This window comes from Nanorana parkeri, unplaced genomic scaffold (genome assembly GCF_000935625.1).
Source record: "Nanorana parkeri isolate BGI_ZX_2015 unplaced genomic scaffold, ASM93562v1 scaffold6, whole genome shotgun sequence".
Classification (NCBI taxonomy): Eukaryota; Metazoa; Chordata; class Amphibia; order Anura; family Dicroglossidae; genus Nanorana; species Nanorana parkeri.
Genome location: NW_017306274.1, coordinates 1,597,900 through 1,618,349, shown reverse-complemented (window position 1 = coordinate 1,618,349; position 20,450 = coordinate 1,597,900). Strand labels below are relative to the sequence as shown.

At 47.5% G+C, this 20,450-nt stretch overlaps 1 protein-coding gene across 1 annotated transcript in view; it reads right to left on the bottom strand.

Annotated features, from left to right (window-relative positions):
* Window positions 1-2,619: 2,619 nt before the first annotated feature.
* The window catches only part of URI1 (URI1, prefoldin like chaperone), a 67,077-nt gene continuing 49,246 nt past the window's right edge, over window positions 2,620-20,450 (bottom strand). Inside the window, exons 5-12 of the mRNA XM_018553094.1 lie at window positions 15,643-15,734; window positions 12,627-12,687; window positions 9,173-9,178; window positions 8,731-8,899; window positions 7,859-8,102; window positions 6,152-6,294; window positions 4,188-4,419; window positions 2,620-2,959 (exon numbers count right to left, since the gene is read on the bottom strand). Coding sequence (XP_018408596.1) covers window positions 2,786-2,959; window positions 4,188-4,419; window positions 6,152-6,294; window positions 7,859-8,102; window positions 8,731-8,899; window positions 9,173-9,178; window positions 12,627-12,687; window positions 15,643-15,734 — 1,121 coding nt within the window. The 3' untranslated portion in view covers window positions 2,620-2,785. The remainder of the gene's footprint in view (window positions 2,960-4,187; window positions 4,420-6,151; window positions 6,295-7,858; window positions 8,103-8,730; window positions 8,900-9,172; window positions 9,179-12,626; window positions 12,688-15,642; window positions 15,735-20,450) is intronic.

Below are 20,450 nucleotides of genomic sequence, written 5' to 3'. Positions count from 1 at the left end.
GTCTCGCCTTCCTATACACCCTTCCTTCCAGCTTTGGGAAAGGGAAAGTCACAGGACACCCACAAAAAACTTAGATATTGTGCAAAGTTTCATTAGCCCCGGGGAGTGCAGCTTCACTATGACGGCCAAGCCAAGGGCTGCTATAGTGGATCTGACAAAGGAGCTGCAGTAAGAATCATGCTGTGTCCGCCATTGCAGCAGTTCGGGTCAGAGTCCCCTGCATTTCCATCCACCAGGCTTTCATTTCCCAGCTTCACCCCCCGCAGGACACTACACATTTATTATATATTTTTTTAATGAGCATTTGGCCTTCTAGCTGAGCACCACTAACCCTGCACAGGCGTCTATCGCCTTTTTCAAGATAATGAAATGTTATGGTGAGCGCAAAAGTGAAGCGGTTTCCAGTACCAACCAGGTCCCCCTTTCTATCTCCGTAACAAGCCCAAAACACGTCCAAGACTGGAGCAAGCAGAGGCGCCCAACTGAACAGACGAGTTGGAATGGAGTCACATTCATCTAATACTGTCAAATTTGTATTCAGTGCAAGCAAGGAGAACACCATCAATGCGTTTCATGGCTCTAGAATGGCCACTTCCGTTAGGGCCCAGTTCAAGTTTGTGCATGAGCTATTTTTTGTGATCGCACTGCACTGGAACGCTGTACCATGCTTTCCAGTGGGGACGGATTGAAATGAATAGCACGGCCACACCCCAGAACCCGGGGAGGCTTTGATTATGTGACCCAGTGCGTTCATGTCACGGAACGGTGACATGAACGCAATGGATGGTGTGAACGGTGAATGGTGTGAACGGACATGGCGTGGCAGCGGGTCCTGATGTGCCAACACACCACATCTCTTGTACAGCAGAACTACGGGCAGTGCGCCCGTACTGCAAGGCAACCCTTGCAGTGGGACTACCCCCGTACTGCAAGAGTTAAGTGCTTGTCGGCTAGGTGCTTAAAAAAAAAAAATTATACTCACCCAAACCGGGGGCCCCGGCTGGCTGCTACACTGGTTCCTGAAGCCCGTCTGCTTCTCTGCAGCAGCGGTGGTATGTCCCTCAGTGTCCTCATATCCTATACACTGTATAGAATGTGATGACTCATGGATCGTTAGACCGCTGCAGCAGGGAGTGTAGAGCAGGGATGCCAATTAGGTCGATCGCGATCTACCAGTCGATCGCAAAGAGAACTCTGGTAGATCGAGATCGGCTCGCTGACCAGAGCTCCCTCCAGCGGTGCTAGTGCGGCTAAATGTGTCAGGCGCTGCAGACGGGAAGGGGCGGGACACCTCTCCCTATGTGAAGCCCTCAGCCACATTAGTGCCTGTGTTCCGGTCCAGTGCGATCTGCAAAAATAGTGCTTCCGGCATTTTTGCAGATCGCACTGGACCGGAACTCAGGCACTGATGTGCCTGCGTTCCAGGTGCGGGCCATCACACTGCGGGCCGGGGGCGTGGCTGCGGTCCCATTGACTTCAATGCACCGCCACGCCCCCTCCTGCCCCTGAACACAGGGAGCTAGCCGGCTTGCGTTTCAGTGAGCTCCAGAGGCCGCATGCGCTGGAGCGCTGACTTTGAGGTGTGAAGCGGCCCACAGAGACAGCAAGAGATATACAGGGGAGAGAGCCAGGAGACAGAGGCAGTAGTCCCAGTAACTATTTTAATGTGCTTGTTTTTTAAATAAAGGTGTTTTTTCGTTGGCAGATCTCATTGAGCTCGTCATTTGAAAAGTAGATCTCCAGACAAAAAATTGTGGGCACCCCTGGTGTAGAGAGACTCCATGGACCGGTCTAATAGCAAACCAGCTCTGAGGATTGGACGAGTGTAACTTTTTTTAGCACCTAGATGAGCACTTAATCTTTTTTTTGCCTATATCAACTGCTATCAAGTGCTATCTACTGGGGAGGGGAAAAAATAATTTGACTTTAATGTCACTTTAAAAACACTTTTGCTCGGAGTTCTGCTCGTCTTCCTGCACCCTCTTGATGAAGCAGCCATTATAGAGCCATAAAACGCGTTGATGGTGTTCTTACCCAAGCTTTGTACCGCATACAAACTTGCCGGCATTAGACAAATGTGACTTCAACTCGTCATCTGTTCAATGGGGCGCCTCTGCTCACTCAAATCTTCAATGTATTTGGCCTGAGCTGGGAGGCAACAGCCCGAAAAATTCCCTGACGTGCATAGAGTGTGGCCACCTGCATGAGGACAGAAGTATTTGCTCGCATCTTCTCACCACCATTGCCAGATATCCTGCCGGGGAAATCTCAAGACCTCCCTTGCAGTCGTGTGGGCACCCATTAAAGCACCCCAGGCACCAACCTCTTCCACTTACCCCTCGGCCCGGCCCTGCTGGAAGGATTGCCAGGTGAAGATAAAGGAAAAGGCTAATGTCTAAGGACTGGTGAGCTGCAACATATGACATGTTTTGTTTTCGGGGTTCAGCTACCCTTTAAAATGACCCATAGCAGGCCTGCAGAGGTCTCACCTCAGTGACATGGAACTTAACACAATGTTCTCTCCAAACTTTCTACACTTTTACAACACGCGTATAAAAAGATGCAGACTGTACCCCTCGCCATAATGGAAATCATTGCATATTTATTTAAAGGAAAAAAAAAAAAAAAAAAACTTGAAGATTATCAAAATGATTGCAAATTCATATTTTTTTTTGGCCCACTGAAGGTGACCTGGCACAGACTGAACTAGTAAACATCATCCAGACCTGCATTGGTGGGTTGTGTTCCAGAGCGGCTGGGAACACGGAGGTGGATGCGCACAGTATCACATGTTCTGTTGCATCCTGGCAGCTTTGAACTTTGAGACTCTCTTGGCCCCCTCTTCGGTGGACTCCTCGGCCTTCTTCTCCTGGATGGTGGGCAGAGCTGGGTGGGCGATGCTGGTCATGGGCACAGATATAGAGAACGGCTCTTTCTCTATGACTGTTCCTGAAAACGCCTGTGCCTATAAAGAGAAGCTTGTTTCATTATGGTGTCGCCTGCACCGTCCCCTATCAAAGAAATTCAGAGAGACCCTGTGGCCGGACCATTTATTTCAACAACAGTCTTCCCCCATAAGAGTATACAGTACGTGCATGTAACATGGCCTCCCTTGTGTAGACATCCAAAAGCCCCGAGACTGCTGCTGTGTGCCGCCATCTTGGATGTGACGTGAGCAGCCCCGGCAGCTTCAGAGCCGTCACTAAAGTGATCCAAGATCAAAACAAGGGTATCCAAACGTTGGCCCTCCAGCTGTTGTAGAAGTACAAGTCCCATAAGGCATTGCAAGACTGACAGCCACAGGCATGGCTTGCAGAGACAGATGCATGATGGAATAAGTAGTTTTACCACAGCTGGAGGGCCGAAGTTTGGCTATCCCAACTCTATAGTATTTCCCTTCGCTCTTCCCCCCAGTAGAAAAAGTTTTAAATGTTATGTATAGAGGAAAAAAGGAGGGGCTGAGGAGCTGGCCCAACACACAGTAGACACTTCCAGAAGAGTAGAGGGCTATGATGTGCAATTAGAGAGAGAGGGCTGTGCTAGGAAATTCCTGAAGCCATCAAATTTCCAGGCAAGTTAACCAGCACCTTGCAAGTGAATACAAAATAATTAAAGTGAGATACACTGCAAGTCAGCATTTATAACAATGCTTTTACCTGCAATATTTTAAATTGGTGACAGGGTCACTTTTAATGGCTGCAGTAATATCCTGATACACATGAGAACACCACCAACCATATGATCACTTGTTGTGTTGAAGTGATAGAGTAGCATGGTATTCCTGCTGACCTCCAACCTCCACAGCGGTAAGGAAGGGCTCGGGCGTGTTCGCATCTCTACGTGCCGAGCCTGCCAGGAAGCTGACAACGCGCAGCCCCAATCACAGGTACTGAGACATGTTCCCGGTCCGCAGCTGCAGAGATCGGGAAATGTCTCAGTGCCTGTGATTGGCGCTGCACGCTGTCAGCTTTCTGGCGGGCTCGGCACGTGGAGCTACGAACACGCCCGAGCCCGTCCTTACACAGCAGTAGCATAGCAGTAGTGATGTGGAGATCGTCAGGAGGACACAGGAGAGCGACCCTCCCAGAAGAGTTGGTTTCCTTGCAGACCTCAGCAGAAGATGTCTCAGGATCTGTGAAGGAAGGCAAAAAGGCATTTACACAAATCTGACCTATCGCCCCTCTCACCTCTGATGGTCCAAACACAGACGACAGCTTTTTATGCGTCCGGTCATCCTCCTCACTGTGGTCGCTGAAGATGTTGTCCTCCATGCTGATGTTCCTTTGGTACCCTCTTCTGTCCTCCAGCTCGTGCGAACTATTCTCGCTGGTGTCGCTGCACACGCTGTCCTCGCGACTGCGGGACTTCATGATGGATTTGCGGGGGACTAACTCTCCGTTCACCACGTCCACAAACACTCTGGTAAAGCACAATGCATGAGCATTAACTTTTCATAGAAACATAAGAGGCTGTCAGCAGAAAAAGACCAAGTGGTCCATTGAGTCCCAAACTTGTTTAAATTCACTTACTGTGGACTGACACCCTACATCTTCTCAAAGTCTGATCATCAACTACTCTTTCTGTAAAATCATACTTTCTAAGGTGAGTTTGGAACTTTCCTCCTGCTAGTATAAGGTCATGGCCCTGTGACCTTGATCTTAGTGTCCTATTAAAAACACTGAACTTTATGTATACCCTTAATGTATTTAGGAGGTTTTAGGCATCTCCCACCATTCCCTTATTTCCTCCAGATTGTACATATTAGGTTCCTCCAGTCTCTCTCCATACGTTTTATCCTTCAAACCTTTCATCATTTTTATTGACTGTCTCTGGAATCGTGCTGTCTGATCAATATAGTTTTGGAAGCGAGGTCTCCAGAACTGGACACAGTATTCTAAATGAGGTGCAACTAAAAATCTATAAAAGGGGAATCAGGACCTCCTTCCTGCTGCTGGGGATCCCTCTACTGATAACTAAAGATCTATATAGAGGAATCAGGACCTCCTTCCTCCTGCTGGGGATCCCTCTACTGATAACTAAAGATCTATATAGAGGAATCAGGACCTCCTTCCTCCTGCTGGGGATCCCTCTACTGATAACTAAAGATCTATATAGAGGAATCAGGACCTCCTTCCTCCTGCTGGGGATCCCTCTAGTGATAACTAGATGCCTATATAGAAGAATCAGGACCTCCTTCCTCCTGCTGGGGATCCCTCTACTGATAACTAAAGATCTATATAGAGGGATCGGGACCTCCTTCCTCCTGCTGGGGATCCCTCTACTGATAACTAAAGATCTATATAGAGGAATCAGGACCTCCTTCCTCCTGCTGGGGATCCCTCTACTGATAACTAAAGATCTATATAGAGGAATCAGGACCTCCTTCCTGCTGCTGGGGATCCCTCTAGTGATAATAAAGATCTATATAGGGAATCAGGGCCTTATTCCTCCTGCTGGGGATCCCTCTAGTGATAATAAAGATCTATATAGGGAATCAGGGCCTTATTCCTCCTGCTGGGGATCCCTCTAGTGATAACTAAAGATCTATATGCAGGATCTCCTCCTTCCTGTTGATGATCTCTAGTGATGCGTTCCAGAATTCTTTTCCGTTTTCACACTGCCTTTCATTACAAAAATGCCAGTCAACCTAACCTCAGGCTAGCAGCCTGGTACGTGATAGGTATTGTCCCCTCACTATAAAGCAATAGTCATAACTGATACACAAGCATGACCACCAGGATAAGAACGGAGTAGGTACACAATCTACTGGCCCACAGATCTGGAATGCGATTTTGCCAGCACAAAAGCCCACCAATGCTGCTCTACATTAACAGTAGAAGACAAAAACTACACGCCGAGATCACCAACTCGGGTTTAGCATCTTTGGCCACTTTATTTATTTCAACCATTTATACAGTGCTGACATATTAGACACACATCAGTCCCTGCCCTCAGAGAGCTTACAATCTAAGGTCCCTATCGCCAATTTACACAGGAACCGATTAACCTACTGGCATGTCTTTGGATTGTGGGAAGGAAACTGAAGGAACGGGATTTGAACCAGAGACCCCAGAGCTGGAAGGAAATCTGGATTGTGGGTGATTCCTGAATTCCTAATTACTATTGTGGAAAGACATGGCATTAAGTGTACCTGTATATATCCGCTGGTGTCTTTATAACCGGCAGTTCCAGGGCGGAGTGACCGTTCCCATTACTGTTTTTTCTTTTCCTTTTGGCTTCTTCTTTCTTTTCGCTGAATTTCAGAGTAGTGTTTTTTCCAGTGTTTATTCTCACCTAGGGGACAATTACAGAAGTTAAATAACACTGATGTACACAATGATGTACATGCATAAGGGGCACCAGATGTAGGTTTAAAGGAGAACTATGGGGTCAGGGCTTTTCCCCATAGGTTTCCTTAGGGTAACGGGATGACACAAACTAGCGTCCTCCCGTCACCCTAAGCTTAGTATACCGCGAGCTACAGCTCTCCATATACTGAGACGCCGCAGCCGGAGCGGATCCCGACATCGATGTCGAGATCCGCCCAGCTGCGTGACAGCTGGCTCTGCCTATCTAGAGGCAGAGCCAGCTGTGACAATGAAACTGTCACAGGTCGGCTTGGTAGATCGGGAAGTGAACGAACACATACCGGCGCTCGCTCACTTCTCGATCTATCCGTGCAGAGAGCCGTGACTGTCACTCACAGCTCCCTGCAGGGATTCCCCCCCTCCCCTGTCCGATCGTCCAGCGCTGACTGGTGGAATGGACAGGGGAGGGGGCGGGTACAGCTGGCTCTGCCTCTAGATAGGCAGAGCCAGCTGTCACTCACGCAGCTGGGTGAATCCAGACAGTAATGTCGGGATCCGTCCCGGCGTCTCAGTATACCGTGAGCTACAGCTATACTGAGCTTTGGGTCACGGGAGGATGCTACTTTGTGTTCTCCAGTGACCCTTAGGAGAACTATGGGGAAAAGCCCTATCCCCATAGTTCTACTTTGAAGCTGAACACCAGCCAACCAGTTCATGTGCTGAGAAGAAGCATACTGCTAGGAGGAAAAAGCAAAGTGACACAGAGATGACCCCATCACTTTTCTGCGTCCAATCAAAGGCTGGCCACGGTTGCAGGATGACCTAGGATCAGAGGAAGTGGGCTGGATGTGCTGACTAAAAGGCTGAGGACATCTTATAGCAGAAAATAAGTACAGATCCGGTTTAAAGGTAGCAAGAGCAGCAAAATCTGTTTTTTTTTACATTATCTTATAACAAGCTATTATTTTTTGCATTCATTTTTGGCAAGAAATCTGCTTTAAAGATACTGAAAAAGGTCCAACTGGAACTAATCGGATGATACCTAAGCCACTGAAAATGTTATAAAAGAGTAGTTGAGCAACCACAAGTCTCAGCACTCCCTCCAAGCCAGAAGAGCCTTCTTCACAGGTTCCTCTGACTTGCATTAGGCTGCTTTTGCCTCAGCATTGACTTTTATGGAAAGGAAAGCAGTTCTCATGCAAACAAATGCCCAGCTACAGAGGCACTAAAGCTTAAGTGTTGGAACTTCTTGCACAGCCTCACAGAGAAACACAAGCGCACAGTCTGACATGCATGCTGCACATGGCTTGAAAACAGCATGGAAGCCACAGCTTTATTCTCTACCTTATTCAATACAACAGACTATATACTATAGATATAACAGAACCTATACACACTGCCATCTAGTGACGGAAATTGTATACTGCAAAAGTTGTTGCTATAAACACAGTAATGTATATTCCAACATTAAGTGCATCCCAACATGCTCCATTCAGATAAAAGGCAGACCTGTGATGCAAAGGTGAGATGAGAGATAGCCGGCTACGTACCCTTTTTGGTTCAACCGTATGGGAAAAGTAAATGGTGGCGACGGGATTTTTATAGCTCGCAGAACTGTCTTCCTCGTCGCTATGCTGCGACCGAGTCCCGTTCACACAGCCTGAGTTCAACAATTCGGATTTCGTATGACTGCTCGCAGCGAGATGATTTTGCTTCACGTTTAGATCGGTCTTCAAGTTCTCCTTGTTTTCTTCCTTACAGGAATCGCTGCCGAGGGAAGGAGCTTCCATTTTTCTATAGCAATATAATAACATATGTTATGTCGGTCGTGGATGCTTTTAATGCAATTAGTCTGTGCCAACATCTTTATGGTGGTTGGTAATCGGCGGGCATGTAGAGGACAAAGTGGATGGTATTTCTGTAGCGTATCACATGGCCTTAAAAGAAAACAAAGCCAAACCTTTTTTTTGGCATTAGTCCTCTTTTGGGTCAAAGGAGTCCATTCACTAATGGACTCCCGGGACTCAAAGCCAGCATCTAGTGAGCTACGGCCCGCTATTTGCTGACAGCGCAGAGCAGTTCTGCACATGGGAATGATCCCGACAATATTGTCTGCCTGATTGACAGCTGGCTCTGCCACTCTGGAGCCAGAGCCAGCTGTGCCCGCCCCCTTCCCTGTCTGTCCCTCCAAATGAGCACTGGAGGAACAGAGAGGGAAGGGAATCCCTGCAGAGAGAGGAACGTGAACTAAACGATCAGCGGTTCATGATCACTCGGCTCTCGATCTATAGAGTCGGCATGCAACACCTGCAGTGTCCCATGTTTTAATCTCCCAATACTTTGCCTTTAATGAATTAGGTCATTTGGCCAAATGTGATGGCCCCATCGGAGTACAGAAAAAGAGAATCCAGGTGACACTTACTCTGCAAGCTCTCCTCCCAGCTCTTCTTGTTTCTCCAGCTCCTCCAGTCTGGCCCAGAGCGCCGCATTCTCCATGAACGGGTCTTTGGGCCCTTCTTCTCGAAAATCCACCACGGAGCTGGTTCCGGCCTTTGGTTTTGAGTGAGGTTTGTGTGCTGTACGGTGTTTGCCTATGGGGGATATCAACCACGTGACCGATGACTAGTGGGCTATGGACACACACAGGTATTGCAATAACTGAAGTAGATGTCAACCCTTAAAGCTTTAAACGCTCAAACTCTTTTTCAATAATGAATCCGGATCAAACTGTTACGTAAAATATATATATTATATAAAAAATATTAACAACCACCTACAAAGCCATCCACAACTCTGCCCCCGGCTGTATCTCAAGCATTGTCTCAAAGTATCATCCTAACCGTCCCCTCCGATCTTCCCAAGACCTCCAGCTTTCCAGCTCACTCGTCAACTCCTCCCATGCTCGACTCCAGGACATCTCTAGAGTCTCTCCCATCCTATGAAACTCCTTACCCCAACATGTCCGTCTGCCCAAGAACTTACAGTTTTCATGTTTCTCAACAGTTCTAACTCTCTCAGCTCAGCTTCCCTGAACCTCCTTTCCATTACAAGATCACCTGGGACAAAGCAAGTGCTGCCCATCTACTAGAATGGAGAAGGGAGTGTCTTGCCTTGCTGTGCCTGTGTGTTTGTGGAGACACACACACAGATTACCATCATACGCAGTAAGGCTCTTTGTGCTTCTCTATGTAATGCAGGCAAAACATGGCTGGTGAGAGGAGCCAGAAGAGTGCCGTAGGTAGGTTCAGTACTCCTCTCAAGAGCCCTTAATCCTGATACTAGCTCTTGGGAGGAGTTATGCACATATCAAAATGCCTTGATGGGTGGGTGTCAGTCTGGTTGGCATTCCTATGCAGGCTGGCCAGTGTAATGCCCAGAGGTGATGCTGAGCTTTCAAGATTGAAAGAACCGGTATCCAATGAATGAAAAGGGAAGGGCCAAGGAGAGCAAGGCTGGGGAAGATAGGGCTAGATGACACTGGACATCCTCCAGCCAGGATATGAGGCGGGCTTTATCTGACTTGCTGCAGCTTCCAATGCACATTGTGAGACGCTCCCAGTGTGCAGTGACATCAGAGGAAGCAATTTCGGTCCAGGAGAGGAGCCGGTACAACTGTGCAAGACTGAAGGGAAGGCCAGAGGTCAGGTATAAGACTGAAGGGAAGGCCAGAGGTCAGGTATAAGACTGAAGGGAAGGCCAGAGGTCAGGTATAAGACTGAAGGGAAGGCCAGAGGTCAAGTATAAGACTGAAGGGAAAGCCAGAGGTCAGGTATAAGACTGAAGGGAAGGCCAGAGGTCAGGTATAAGACTGAAGGGAAGGCCAGAGGTCAGGTATAAGACTGAAGGGAAGGCCAGAGGTCAGGTATAAGACTGAAGGGAAGGCCAGAGGTCAGGTATAAGACTGAAGGGAAGGCCAGAGGTCAGGTATAAGACTGAAGGGAAGGCCAGAGGTCAGGTATAAGACTGAAGGGAAGGCCAGAGGTCAGGTATAAGACTGAAGGGAAGGCCAGAGGTCAGGTATAAGACTGAAGGGAAGGCCAGAGGTCAGGTATAAGACTGAAGGGAAGGCCAGAGGTCAGGTATAAGACTGAAGGGAAGGCCAGAGGTCAGGTATAAGACTGAAGGGAAGGCCAGAGGTCAGGTATAAGACTGAAGGGAAGGCCAGAGGTCAGGTATAAGACTGAAGGGAAGGCCAGAGGTCAGGTATAAGACTGAAGGGAAGGCCAGAGGTCAGGTATAAGACTGAAGGGAAGGCCAGAGGTCAGGTATAAGACTGAAGGGAAGGCCAGAGGTCAGGTATAAGACTGAAGGGAAGGCCAGAGGTCAGATAGAAGACTGAAGGGAAGGCCAGAGGTCAGATAGAAGACTGAAGGGAAGGCCAGAGGTCAGATAGAAGACTGAAGGGAAGGCCAGAGGTCAGATAGAAGACTGAAGGGAAGGCTTCGGAAGAAAAAAAAAAAAGCCAAAACAGCATTATTGTAAATATACGTCCTCTGGTCCTCAAGCAGAGCGACACAAAATGACTGTGTACAGAGATGAGACAGTGACATGATCAGAGTTTAACAGGTTGGGAGGGAGAATCACAATCCCTTTATTTTCTTTTTACTGCTCTCTCTCTCTTTTTTTTTTCACTGCCCTGATTATGCAACTCGTTTGTGTCTATTGCCATCCGAAATCTTTACTCTCATTACAAGTATCCTGCTCTGGTAATAGAAGATGCAACGCGGAATCTTCTTTCAGCTCTGCTATGAATTTTAATCCCTCTTAAAACAATCGGCCTTGATGGCAGAGAGGAGAAGATCAATGCAGTAAACAGAGCGGGCTGACATCAGAGCCAGCCACGGAGGGGAGGGGGGAAGAGGGGCAGATTACACATGTAGCGCACAGATCCTGATAAAATGGAATATGTATATATCCTGGGTAAATTAAAGCCGGGCCCCGGCCCTTCAGTTCTGTCGTGCGCAGTTGTACCAGCTCCTCTCCTGGACCGGAATTTATTTCAGTGCAGGCTGCGAGCGTCTCACAATGTGCATTAGAAGCTGCAGCGAGTCAGATAAAGCCCTCCTCATTTCCTGGCTAGAAGACGTCCCGTCACCTGGTCTTTTCCTTCCAAGTCTGACTGTCCCTGGCCCGCCGCTTTCATTCATTGGTTCTCAGTTCTCTCAGGGCCCGTTCACACCAGTTCAAGTGCGTTCTGGCCCGATTCTGGCCGGAACGCACTGCCTCGCATTGCGGCCGGCTCACTTTTTAGTGGGGCAGGAGGGGGCGTGGCGGGCCATTGAAGTAAATGGCACCATAGCCACGCCTTCCGGTTGCAATGCGATCGCCCGCACGGGATCGCAAGGCACATTGTGCCTGCGGTTCCGGTGCGATCAAAATGCTGCAAGCACTATTTTGATCAGACCGGACCTCGGACACAATGTGCCCTGCGATTCCGTGCGGGCGATCGCATGGCGGCCAGAGGGCGTGGCTACGGTGCCATTCACTTCAATGGCTCGCCACGCCCCCTCCTGCCCCACTAAAAAGTGAGCCGGCCGGAATCGAAACGCACTGCAACTGGTGTGAACAAGCCCTTAATCATGGCAGCTCAGCATCTCATGAGAGCGTTACCTAAAGTGGTCCGCATGTAAATACAGCCTGTATAGGAACGCCCCCTCCTCCAGACTGACACCCACCCATCCAGGCATTTTGATATTTCCAGAACTCCATAATTTCAAAAAGCGTGAAAAAAAAACACATTTTTATTATTTCTTATTTTAGCGACCACCATATTGTCTTCTTTAAAAAGTAAAATGATATCAATATATATAAAAACATAGAATATAAATGATAATATAAATATATAATCACTGTGTACAGAAAGAAATCCTCCGTTTACAAACAAAGCCATGTGGTCACCATGCCATAGCTGAAATGTTCAGGAACCATGCTGATTGATTACCAATCACTAGTCCGGTCATGCAGCTGTCAACGACGGCACAGACATGCTGCAATCAGTGCACGATTCCAAAATGGAACGCATGTTATTGCCATCCTTGTGCATGGGGTATAGTACATGAAAACAACTGCAGGTGTAAAAGGGTTAAATAGGGTCCCCCCCCAAAAAAAGACTGGCCTGTGTGTGCACCTCTACACTGCTGAGATCTTATGAATGAAGAACACTTGGCAATCCTTCATACAAAATAAGGCGGCTGTTAAAGAGGAGCCCCGTGGCCGTCCCTTGAACGGATGACAATAACAAAGCGATAACCAGTAAATGGCAGAAAAAGGCGCACGCTGAGGTAATTGGAGCAATTACAGAGAGAGAGCGGGACGTACCTTTCACGGAAACGGTCTCTTCGCTGACTTCTTCCCTGATATCAAAGTAGTCACTGGATACCTGAGGCAACAGACAGACGCTGGTTAAAGGGGAATCCCGACTCATACCACGCTCTATTCCAATAATACCCTCTATCTGACAGCGTGAGATTGTAGAAGGAAAACTCTGGCCCTCCGGCTGTAGTGAAACTCCAAATCCCATCATGTCTCTGCCTCTGGGTGGCTGTCAGAGTCCTGCAATGCCTCATAGCACGTGTAGTTGCAGCGCAGCTGGAGGGCCGGAGTTTGTCTTACCCTGAAAAGGATAAGAGCCCTTTAGTGCATTTCTCCTTTCCTCGCCGCATTCCCACCTGTCTGACCATAGCATAGACTTTGTTTTATTGACTTGAAATATTTGTACATTCCATAAACAATAAAACACATTGCAGCTTAAAATAGAATCTCTCTTATGTCTCATTACTCAAAGTGTATACATAGTGATGTCATGGAAACATTAAACAGAGCACAGTAAGGTTTTCAAGTCTTCATACAGAATGGAATCATGTCCTACCTTCCAGAGCAGAAGGCGTGTGGGTAGATGTAGCCCAGGGGTAGCCAAACTCCGGCCGCCCCCAGCAGTGGTGGGACTACAAATCCCATGAGGCATTGCAAGATTCTCATAGCCACGACTCCCGGAGAGAGATGCATCAAGGGATTTGTAGTTTCACCACAGCTGGAGGGCCGGAGTTTGGCTACCCCTGATGTAGCCCATGGTCATCGTATTTATCAATGTTTGTGGTCTATCTCGTAACCCGTAGGCGAGTTTATAGAGAGGTGAATGTGAATACATCAGGTTTTTCCATGCAGCTAGTGAGGGAGATGAAGGTCCCTTCTATGTTAAGAGGATCACCTTTCCAGCGTAGAAGTAAAGGGTTTGTAAAAGAGTTTTGGAGTGTGTAGAGCGCTGCAGATCTCTCGTTACACCCAAGAGGCAGTTTTCGGGATTATGTATATTGGCAAGTCCCATTGCGGTGGAGATGAAGTTGTTGACTTTTGACCAGAATTCTTGAATATAATAGCAGGTCCATAAACACTCCGCCTCTTCCCCACACCCATGGAAGCACAGGAAGGAAGAACTTGGACCATGGTTGGACATATCCCAGGAGCCAGGTAGCCAATGCTCCTTCAAAATTACAACTTTTGAGGTTTTTTCTAGGTGTTGTTTTTTAGGAGCTGGCTCCTAAAAAAAAACCTGATGGCTCCTGAATTGGACAGAATGGCTCCATATTCATTTGTTCACCCCTAACTTAAGCTGGCCGTACACCTATAGATTATCTGTGGATTTTCTATGGTCAGATGGAAAAAGTGCAACAGATTCCTCCATCTACGCTAAACTGTGTAGATGGATGAATTTCCCACTGGGCCAAGCTTCAGTATATTACTAGGTGGCCCCGCTGGCTGTCATTATACCTGAACGATGGCTGCATCCAATCAGATTGTTCGGGTATTTTGAGAGCCAGCGTGGGGCCGACTAGCAAGATACTGAAGCTTGGCCCAGTGGGAGATTCCTCCATCCACGCAGCTTAGCGTAGATGGAGGAATCGGTTACACTTATTCCATCTGACCATAGAAAGTCTGTAGATAATCTATAGGTGTACGGCCAGCTTAAGACTCAACTTAAATATTGTAGCGACTCGCCGCCTGGTTTCCTGATACTGAAAATTCCGGTATCGGGAGCATTTGGGAGAGTACTGGCCCAAATACTCGGCATCGGCGCATCCCTAGTTCTAACCCTAAGTCCAAAACCAAACAATATGAATAACATGTATCCATGATGTCTTTATTTTCTAGCGTTGACATTTCCCATGAAGCCGCCACCTGTACATGCCAATATGTATGCAGGTAGTCTTTTGTAACCTGCGTGTTTGTGCTATTTCAGATGTCAGGAAAGCACTGGAAGATCTTCTGGTATATAATGGGCTTGGTGAAGCAGTTTTAACTCAATCGCTCAATCTTTAGAATATATCACTGAGCCCGTATATGTATCCTCAACCATTCTTGGTCTGCAAATTGAATTTATGGGGTAGTTAAGTGTTCTGCCTGTTGATACTGCTAAGGGCTGCGTAACACATAATACTGGTTTGGTTATACCGGGCATCCAAATAATTTCTCATATGAGGTTGGGTTCAAGAAAAACCCTCTGTGTTCCAAAATGAATGCGACCCACATGTATCAACTGTTGGTAATGGAATGCGCACTTAGGAGGGAATCCAAACGGCCCAATCTCCCCCGAGGAATACAGCGGATGTATGAATTGTATTCCAATAAGGACTAGTGTTTTGCATTTCGGGCAGATATGGATTTTACCAATGAAGGATTTGACCAGAACACAGCATATACTCACCTACAACACCTACCTGCTGTTTCCAGGATTTCACTGTGCCCACTCTGCTCCCTAACCTGCCACATAGAGACCCTTCACTAGGCATGTAATGATCACATGCCTGATAAAGGGTACACCTGCATGGTCCCAAAAATAGTTTTTCTATGTGATCATGCAATAACGAAGAGCTTTCCACTATGAAACAGGGTTAGCGGTGTGCTGACGACATATCTGAGCGCTGAATGTTCTACAGGAACACTTCGAATAGGAACCAAGAACACAAAAGAATGGAGCACCACACTCAAATGGAGACGCCAAACCTAAAGTTTATTTCATCAAAAGAGATTGTACTGCATACGTAGCCAATATATTTCAGGGTCATAAGGCGCCTTCCTTCATAAGGGCTTTGTATACATTGATGAGAGCAGAGAGTAGGACAAGATGAAACAGATATTATGATGTGTGTGAAGCAAACTCCACAGCAGCTGGTTTAAGCTTACTAGATAAAACTCAATGATTGGACTTTCAGTTGGAGGGTGACTCTCCATTCTTTGTTCTTTAGTCTATAGCCACTTTTAGTGATCGTTCCCTTTCAAAGCCTCATCAACCCACCCCCATACTCCAATCTTTTATGTACAGCCAAGATTTCCTTACCTTGCTAATTTTTTGCAGGTCTTTTGTGAACTCCATTCTGGACTCAAAATTCTTCATGACGTCCTGAAGATCTTCCAGTGCTTTCCTGACATCTGAAATAGCACAAACACGCAGGTTACAAAAGACTACCTGCATACATATTGGCATGTACAGGTGGCGGCTTCATGGGAAATGTCAACGCTAGAAAATAAAGACATCATGGATACATGTTATTCATATTGTTTGGTTTTGGACTTAGGGTTAGAACTAGGGATGCGCCGATGCCGAGTATTTGGGCCAGTACTCTCCCAAATGCTCCCGATACCGGAATTTTCAGTATCAGGAAACCAGGCGGCGAGTCATTACATGCCGCCCAGCTTCCTGATTAGCCGGGAAGCCGGCTCCATACTTCCTCGTCACAAGGTTGGTGACGAGCGAGCATGGAGCCGGCTTCCTGGCTAATCAGGAAGCTGGACGGCGTGTAATGTCTCGCTGCCCGGTTTCCTGATTGGACAGGAAGCTGGACAACCAGGAAGCCGGACGGCGAGTCATTACCCGCTTCCCGACTAGCCTAATCATCTGGTGACGAGGGAGCACAGAGCCGGCTGCCTGGCCAATCAGGAAGCCGGGTGGTGGGTCATCACCTGTGCCCAGGCTTCCTGATTGGCCAGAAAGCCGGCTCCATGCTTGTTCATCATCTGGTGCATGGAGACGGCTTCCTTGCTAATCAGGAAGGCTGGCGGTGAGTCAGTACACACCGCCCGGCTTCCTTAATGGGACTTCCAGTACAGGGCGCACAAGGGAGCTGTACAAGCAATGAGCATATGGATGGAGCTCTGTCCCAGCACAGCAGCCCACACTGGAACCAAGGCTGAGGATCCATTCCAGTTCTCCTAAGGGAGACTGGGTGGACCTTAAAAAAACATAAAAACATTTTTGTAGTGTGAGATTGTGTGAGAGAGAGAGAAAGAGAGAGAGAGAGAAAGAGAGACAGAAAGAGAGAAAGAGAGAGAGAAAGAGAGTGTGAGTGTGAGTGTGAGTGTGAGTGTGAGTGTGAGTGTGTGTGTGTGTGTGTGTGTGTGTCCCACCCACAGTTCGATCGTCCGCACCGGAACGTGCAGTACCGCAATTCCGTGCATTCCACTGCAGTGTAACTTGGGCTGCGACTTAATGACCGAGGACAAATGTGGGTCCTGAGGTTACACGGGTCGAGAACCACTGCTCTGGAACCCCGTGTAAATTTTGACTTGTGCATGCTACTGCCTCATCTATATGTGATAATACAGGCCTGGCAATTGATTGCTTCATTATGGGAGGCAGGGGTAGTGTGACATCCGCCCTCCCCATCACCAGAAGTACCACCATGGCCAAAGTACAGGCTCACTTTAAAAGGAGAACTATGGGGTTAAGGCTTTTCCCCATAGTTCTCCTTAGGGTAACGGGAGGACACAAACTAGCGTCCTCCCATCACCCTAGGCTGAGTATACCGCGAGCTACAGCTCGCGGTATACTGAGACACCACAGTACAACGCAAGCTACTGCTTGCGGTATTCCCCCCCCCCCTCATAGTTCTCCTTTAAGAAACATATTTTATTTTTATTTATTTTACTACACCCACATAGCAACTCCGGTTAAAAAAGAAAATCAAGCCCAACTTGTACAACAAACGCAATAGAAAGTACATACAAACCAGATTAGCCGGCATCCTTTATTGGATAGAGTTGGGAGTTTGGTTCTAACTTATTGAAAAATGCAGCCTGCTCCCCAGACAGATGATAATGTTTCACTTTGGAAATAAATTTCAATTGTGCATTTGCAGATTTGTGTAAACACCACACTTTTCTCTTCTCCAGAAGGGGAAAAAAAATACACAGCACACAAGTAATCTTTTTAGCAAACCGAAAAGCCGAATTCCTTCCCGCGAAATAATGAGCAATGTCGGCGCTTTCCCCGGCCGTCTATTTGATTTTAATGCTGGGGATAGAAGCTATTTTTCTGTGAATTATGTGTGTTTTAAATGGAAGAATTTCAAAGTTTGCATCTGTTTCTGTTCTCGGCTATGGAACGCGCTGCGTCAGGAGATTTGCTGGAGAGGGAGAGACGGGCTCAAGCAGGTGCACAAGACCCCACACCAGACAGTCATCATTAGCATGAAGGTGCATTTAAAGATGAACTCCTGGCAGGGAACTCTTCATTCGTTAATAGATCATTAAATGTATTTTTAATGAAAACAATATAAAGTATAACTAGACGTATCAGCCAGCTAGAAGGGGCCCCCCTATGGTGCAGCTAGAAGGGGCCCCTCTTGTGGGCCAGCTAGAAGGGGCAGGGCCCCCTGCTATGGGGCTAGGACGGTGCCCCCTCCTATGGGGCTGGAACTAATGGTCCCCTCCTATGGGGCTATAAAGGGCCCCTCCTATGGGGCTATAACGGGCCCCTCCTATGGGGCTATAATGGGCCCCTCCTATGGGGCTATAACGGACCCCTCCTGTGGGGCTATATGGACCCCTCCTATGGGGCTATAACGGACCCCTCCTATGGGGCTATAACGGCCCCCTCCCATGGACGGACCCCTCCTATGGGGCAATAACGGACCCCTCCTATGGGGCAATAACGGACCCCTCCTATGGGGCTCTGTCTCCTCTCTCCCATTGATCAGTCTGCTGCAGGCAGGAGGAACCATTTCCTCAGTCTCCCCTCCCCCAGTGATCAGATTGCAACATTGTAACCTTGTAACAAGTCACAAGGAGAGAGGCTGAAGCAGGGGCTAATTGGTGTAAGACATTTGTGAGCACAGCCAAGAATTGTACTGACACCAGGATTTACACGAATGTAGTCTATGACATGTGACCTTGGATGATACTTGAATAAAGATGACGCTGTCCTCCTGGAGGGGGAAGCAGATAAAGGCATTGTCATGGAGAGCAATATGATCTCCGTGAAAGGTAATTCATATCTGGAAGTGTTACACTTACACATTACTTCGCATGCATGTAACAAATATATCCGACGTTAGTCCCACTTTAAAGTAAGAGTCCACTTTTTGCATTGGCAGGTGCCCCCAAGCAAACCCGAGCGTTGGGGTATCCTGTTGTAACACGGCACAAGTTTGAGCAGAAACTCCTAGATGGCTTCAAGGGTTTCAGCCTGCCAGTCCCGGGAGCGGCGATTAGACTTGTTGGCAGGCCGAGTCTTATTCAATGTGCTGTGGAGGGGAGTCACACTAAGTGCGCACATCTCTCCTCCGGCACAAGACAAGCGATCTGTAGAGCCCGGGCTTCTCATGCGCTGTGTTTTCTTTCCTGTCTGCTGCACTAATTCCAGCCATTATTCCACCCTATTAAGGTCACTGTCCCCACATACACTGGGAGACGGACGTGTCACTGCGGATAAGCAGCACGGACGCCACCAGACATAGGCCCATCTGCCTGCGATCATTAATTGCTCCTTGTGTAAATGAGTCATTTGCATTCATTTATAAAAGGAAGAGACACACGTTTGCAGCACAGTAAGATGCAAGGTTGAGGCGGCATTAAAGGGTCAAGGTACAAACACATGGGGGGGGGGGTCTTATCATCAGTTAAGAAGCATCAGACCTGCCGACTATTGTTGCATTGCCACACAAGCACCATACAAAAGATACTGGTGGCTTAAAGGGTCAGTCCACCCATGGGGAACATGTCAGGTAGTGGAATTGGTCTGTTTGTTTAGTCATCTGCTGGACCTCTGGATAGCGGTTCCTGTCTCTGTTCCAACGACTTTGATCATTTCTGCCCACCTAGGACTGTTCCACTTGCACTTTCCATTATCTATCATCTACCATGGATAGCGGGGCCACGGTGGGTGAGTAGATGCCAACAGTGGGGTCCCAGCTAAACAAACTGGTGGTTAAACTTCTCAGCATTAGAACTATCATAATATGCAACTACTGACTGAAGTTTACAGCAAGTCTGTCCTTTGCTCCAGAAGAGTAGAGCCACAGGTTCCCTTTAACGCAGAGGACATACTTGCCTCCGCAGCTTCATTCAGCCACCAGAAGGGATAGGAAAGCTCAGTGTAAGCTAATAGTCACCAGAGTCTTAGCTTAAACAAGGGTATGAATTCCACAAGTGATGGTGCTGATATGGAGCAAGTCATGTGCTCCTCCATACTGGGCAGTTTGCTTTGGGTCATGTTGCTGAATGGAGCGGTGAGGGATCAAAGGAACAGTAAGTACCGTATATACTCGAGTATAAGCCGTCCCGAGTATAAGCCGAGGTACCTAATTTTACCCAAAAAAACTGGGAAAAAGTATTGACCCGAATATAAGCCGAGGGTGGGAAATGAGGCAGCTACTGGTAGATAGGTACCAATAAAATTACATGAATATTTATTTAAAAGAAAAATAACCTAGCTCTGTAAGTGGAAAAGGGGGTGCAGGGCTACATATCATGTACTACGGATCATTTAACCCATTCATATTAGCAGAGGATAATTGTAAATCTATTGTTCAGTGCATTCTATATGTAGTATATAGTACATGTACATATAGTGTGCCTGCAACAATACATTTACAATGATCCTCTGCTAACATGAATGGGTTAAATGATCCATAGTACAGGGCTACATACAGATCATTTAATACATTCATGTTAGTATAATTGTAAATGTATTGTCTGCACTGTATTAGCAGTATATACTCTATATAGAGTATATACTGCTAATACAGTGCAGACAATACATATATAATTGCTTAATGAATCTCTCTCTCTACCCCCCCCCCTCCCCTCACTCACTGTGTGCCGGTGATCGGATCATCACATCACGGAGAGAGCAGGGACGAGTCAGCG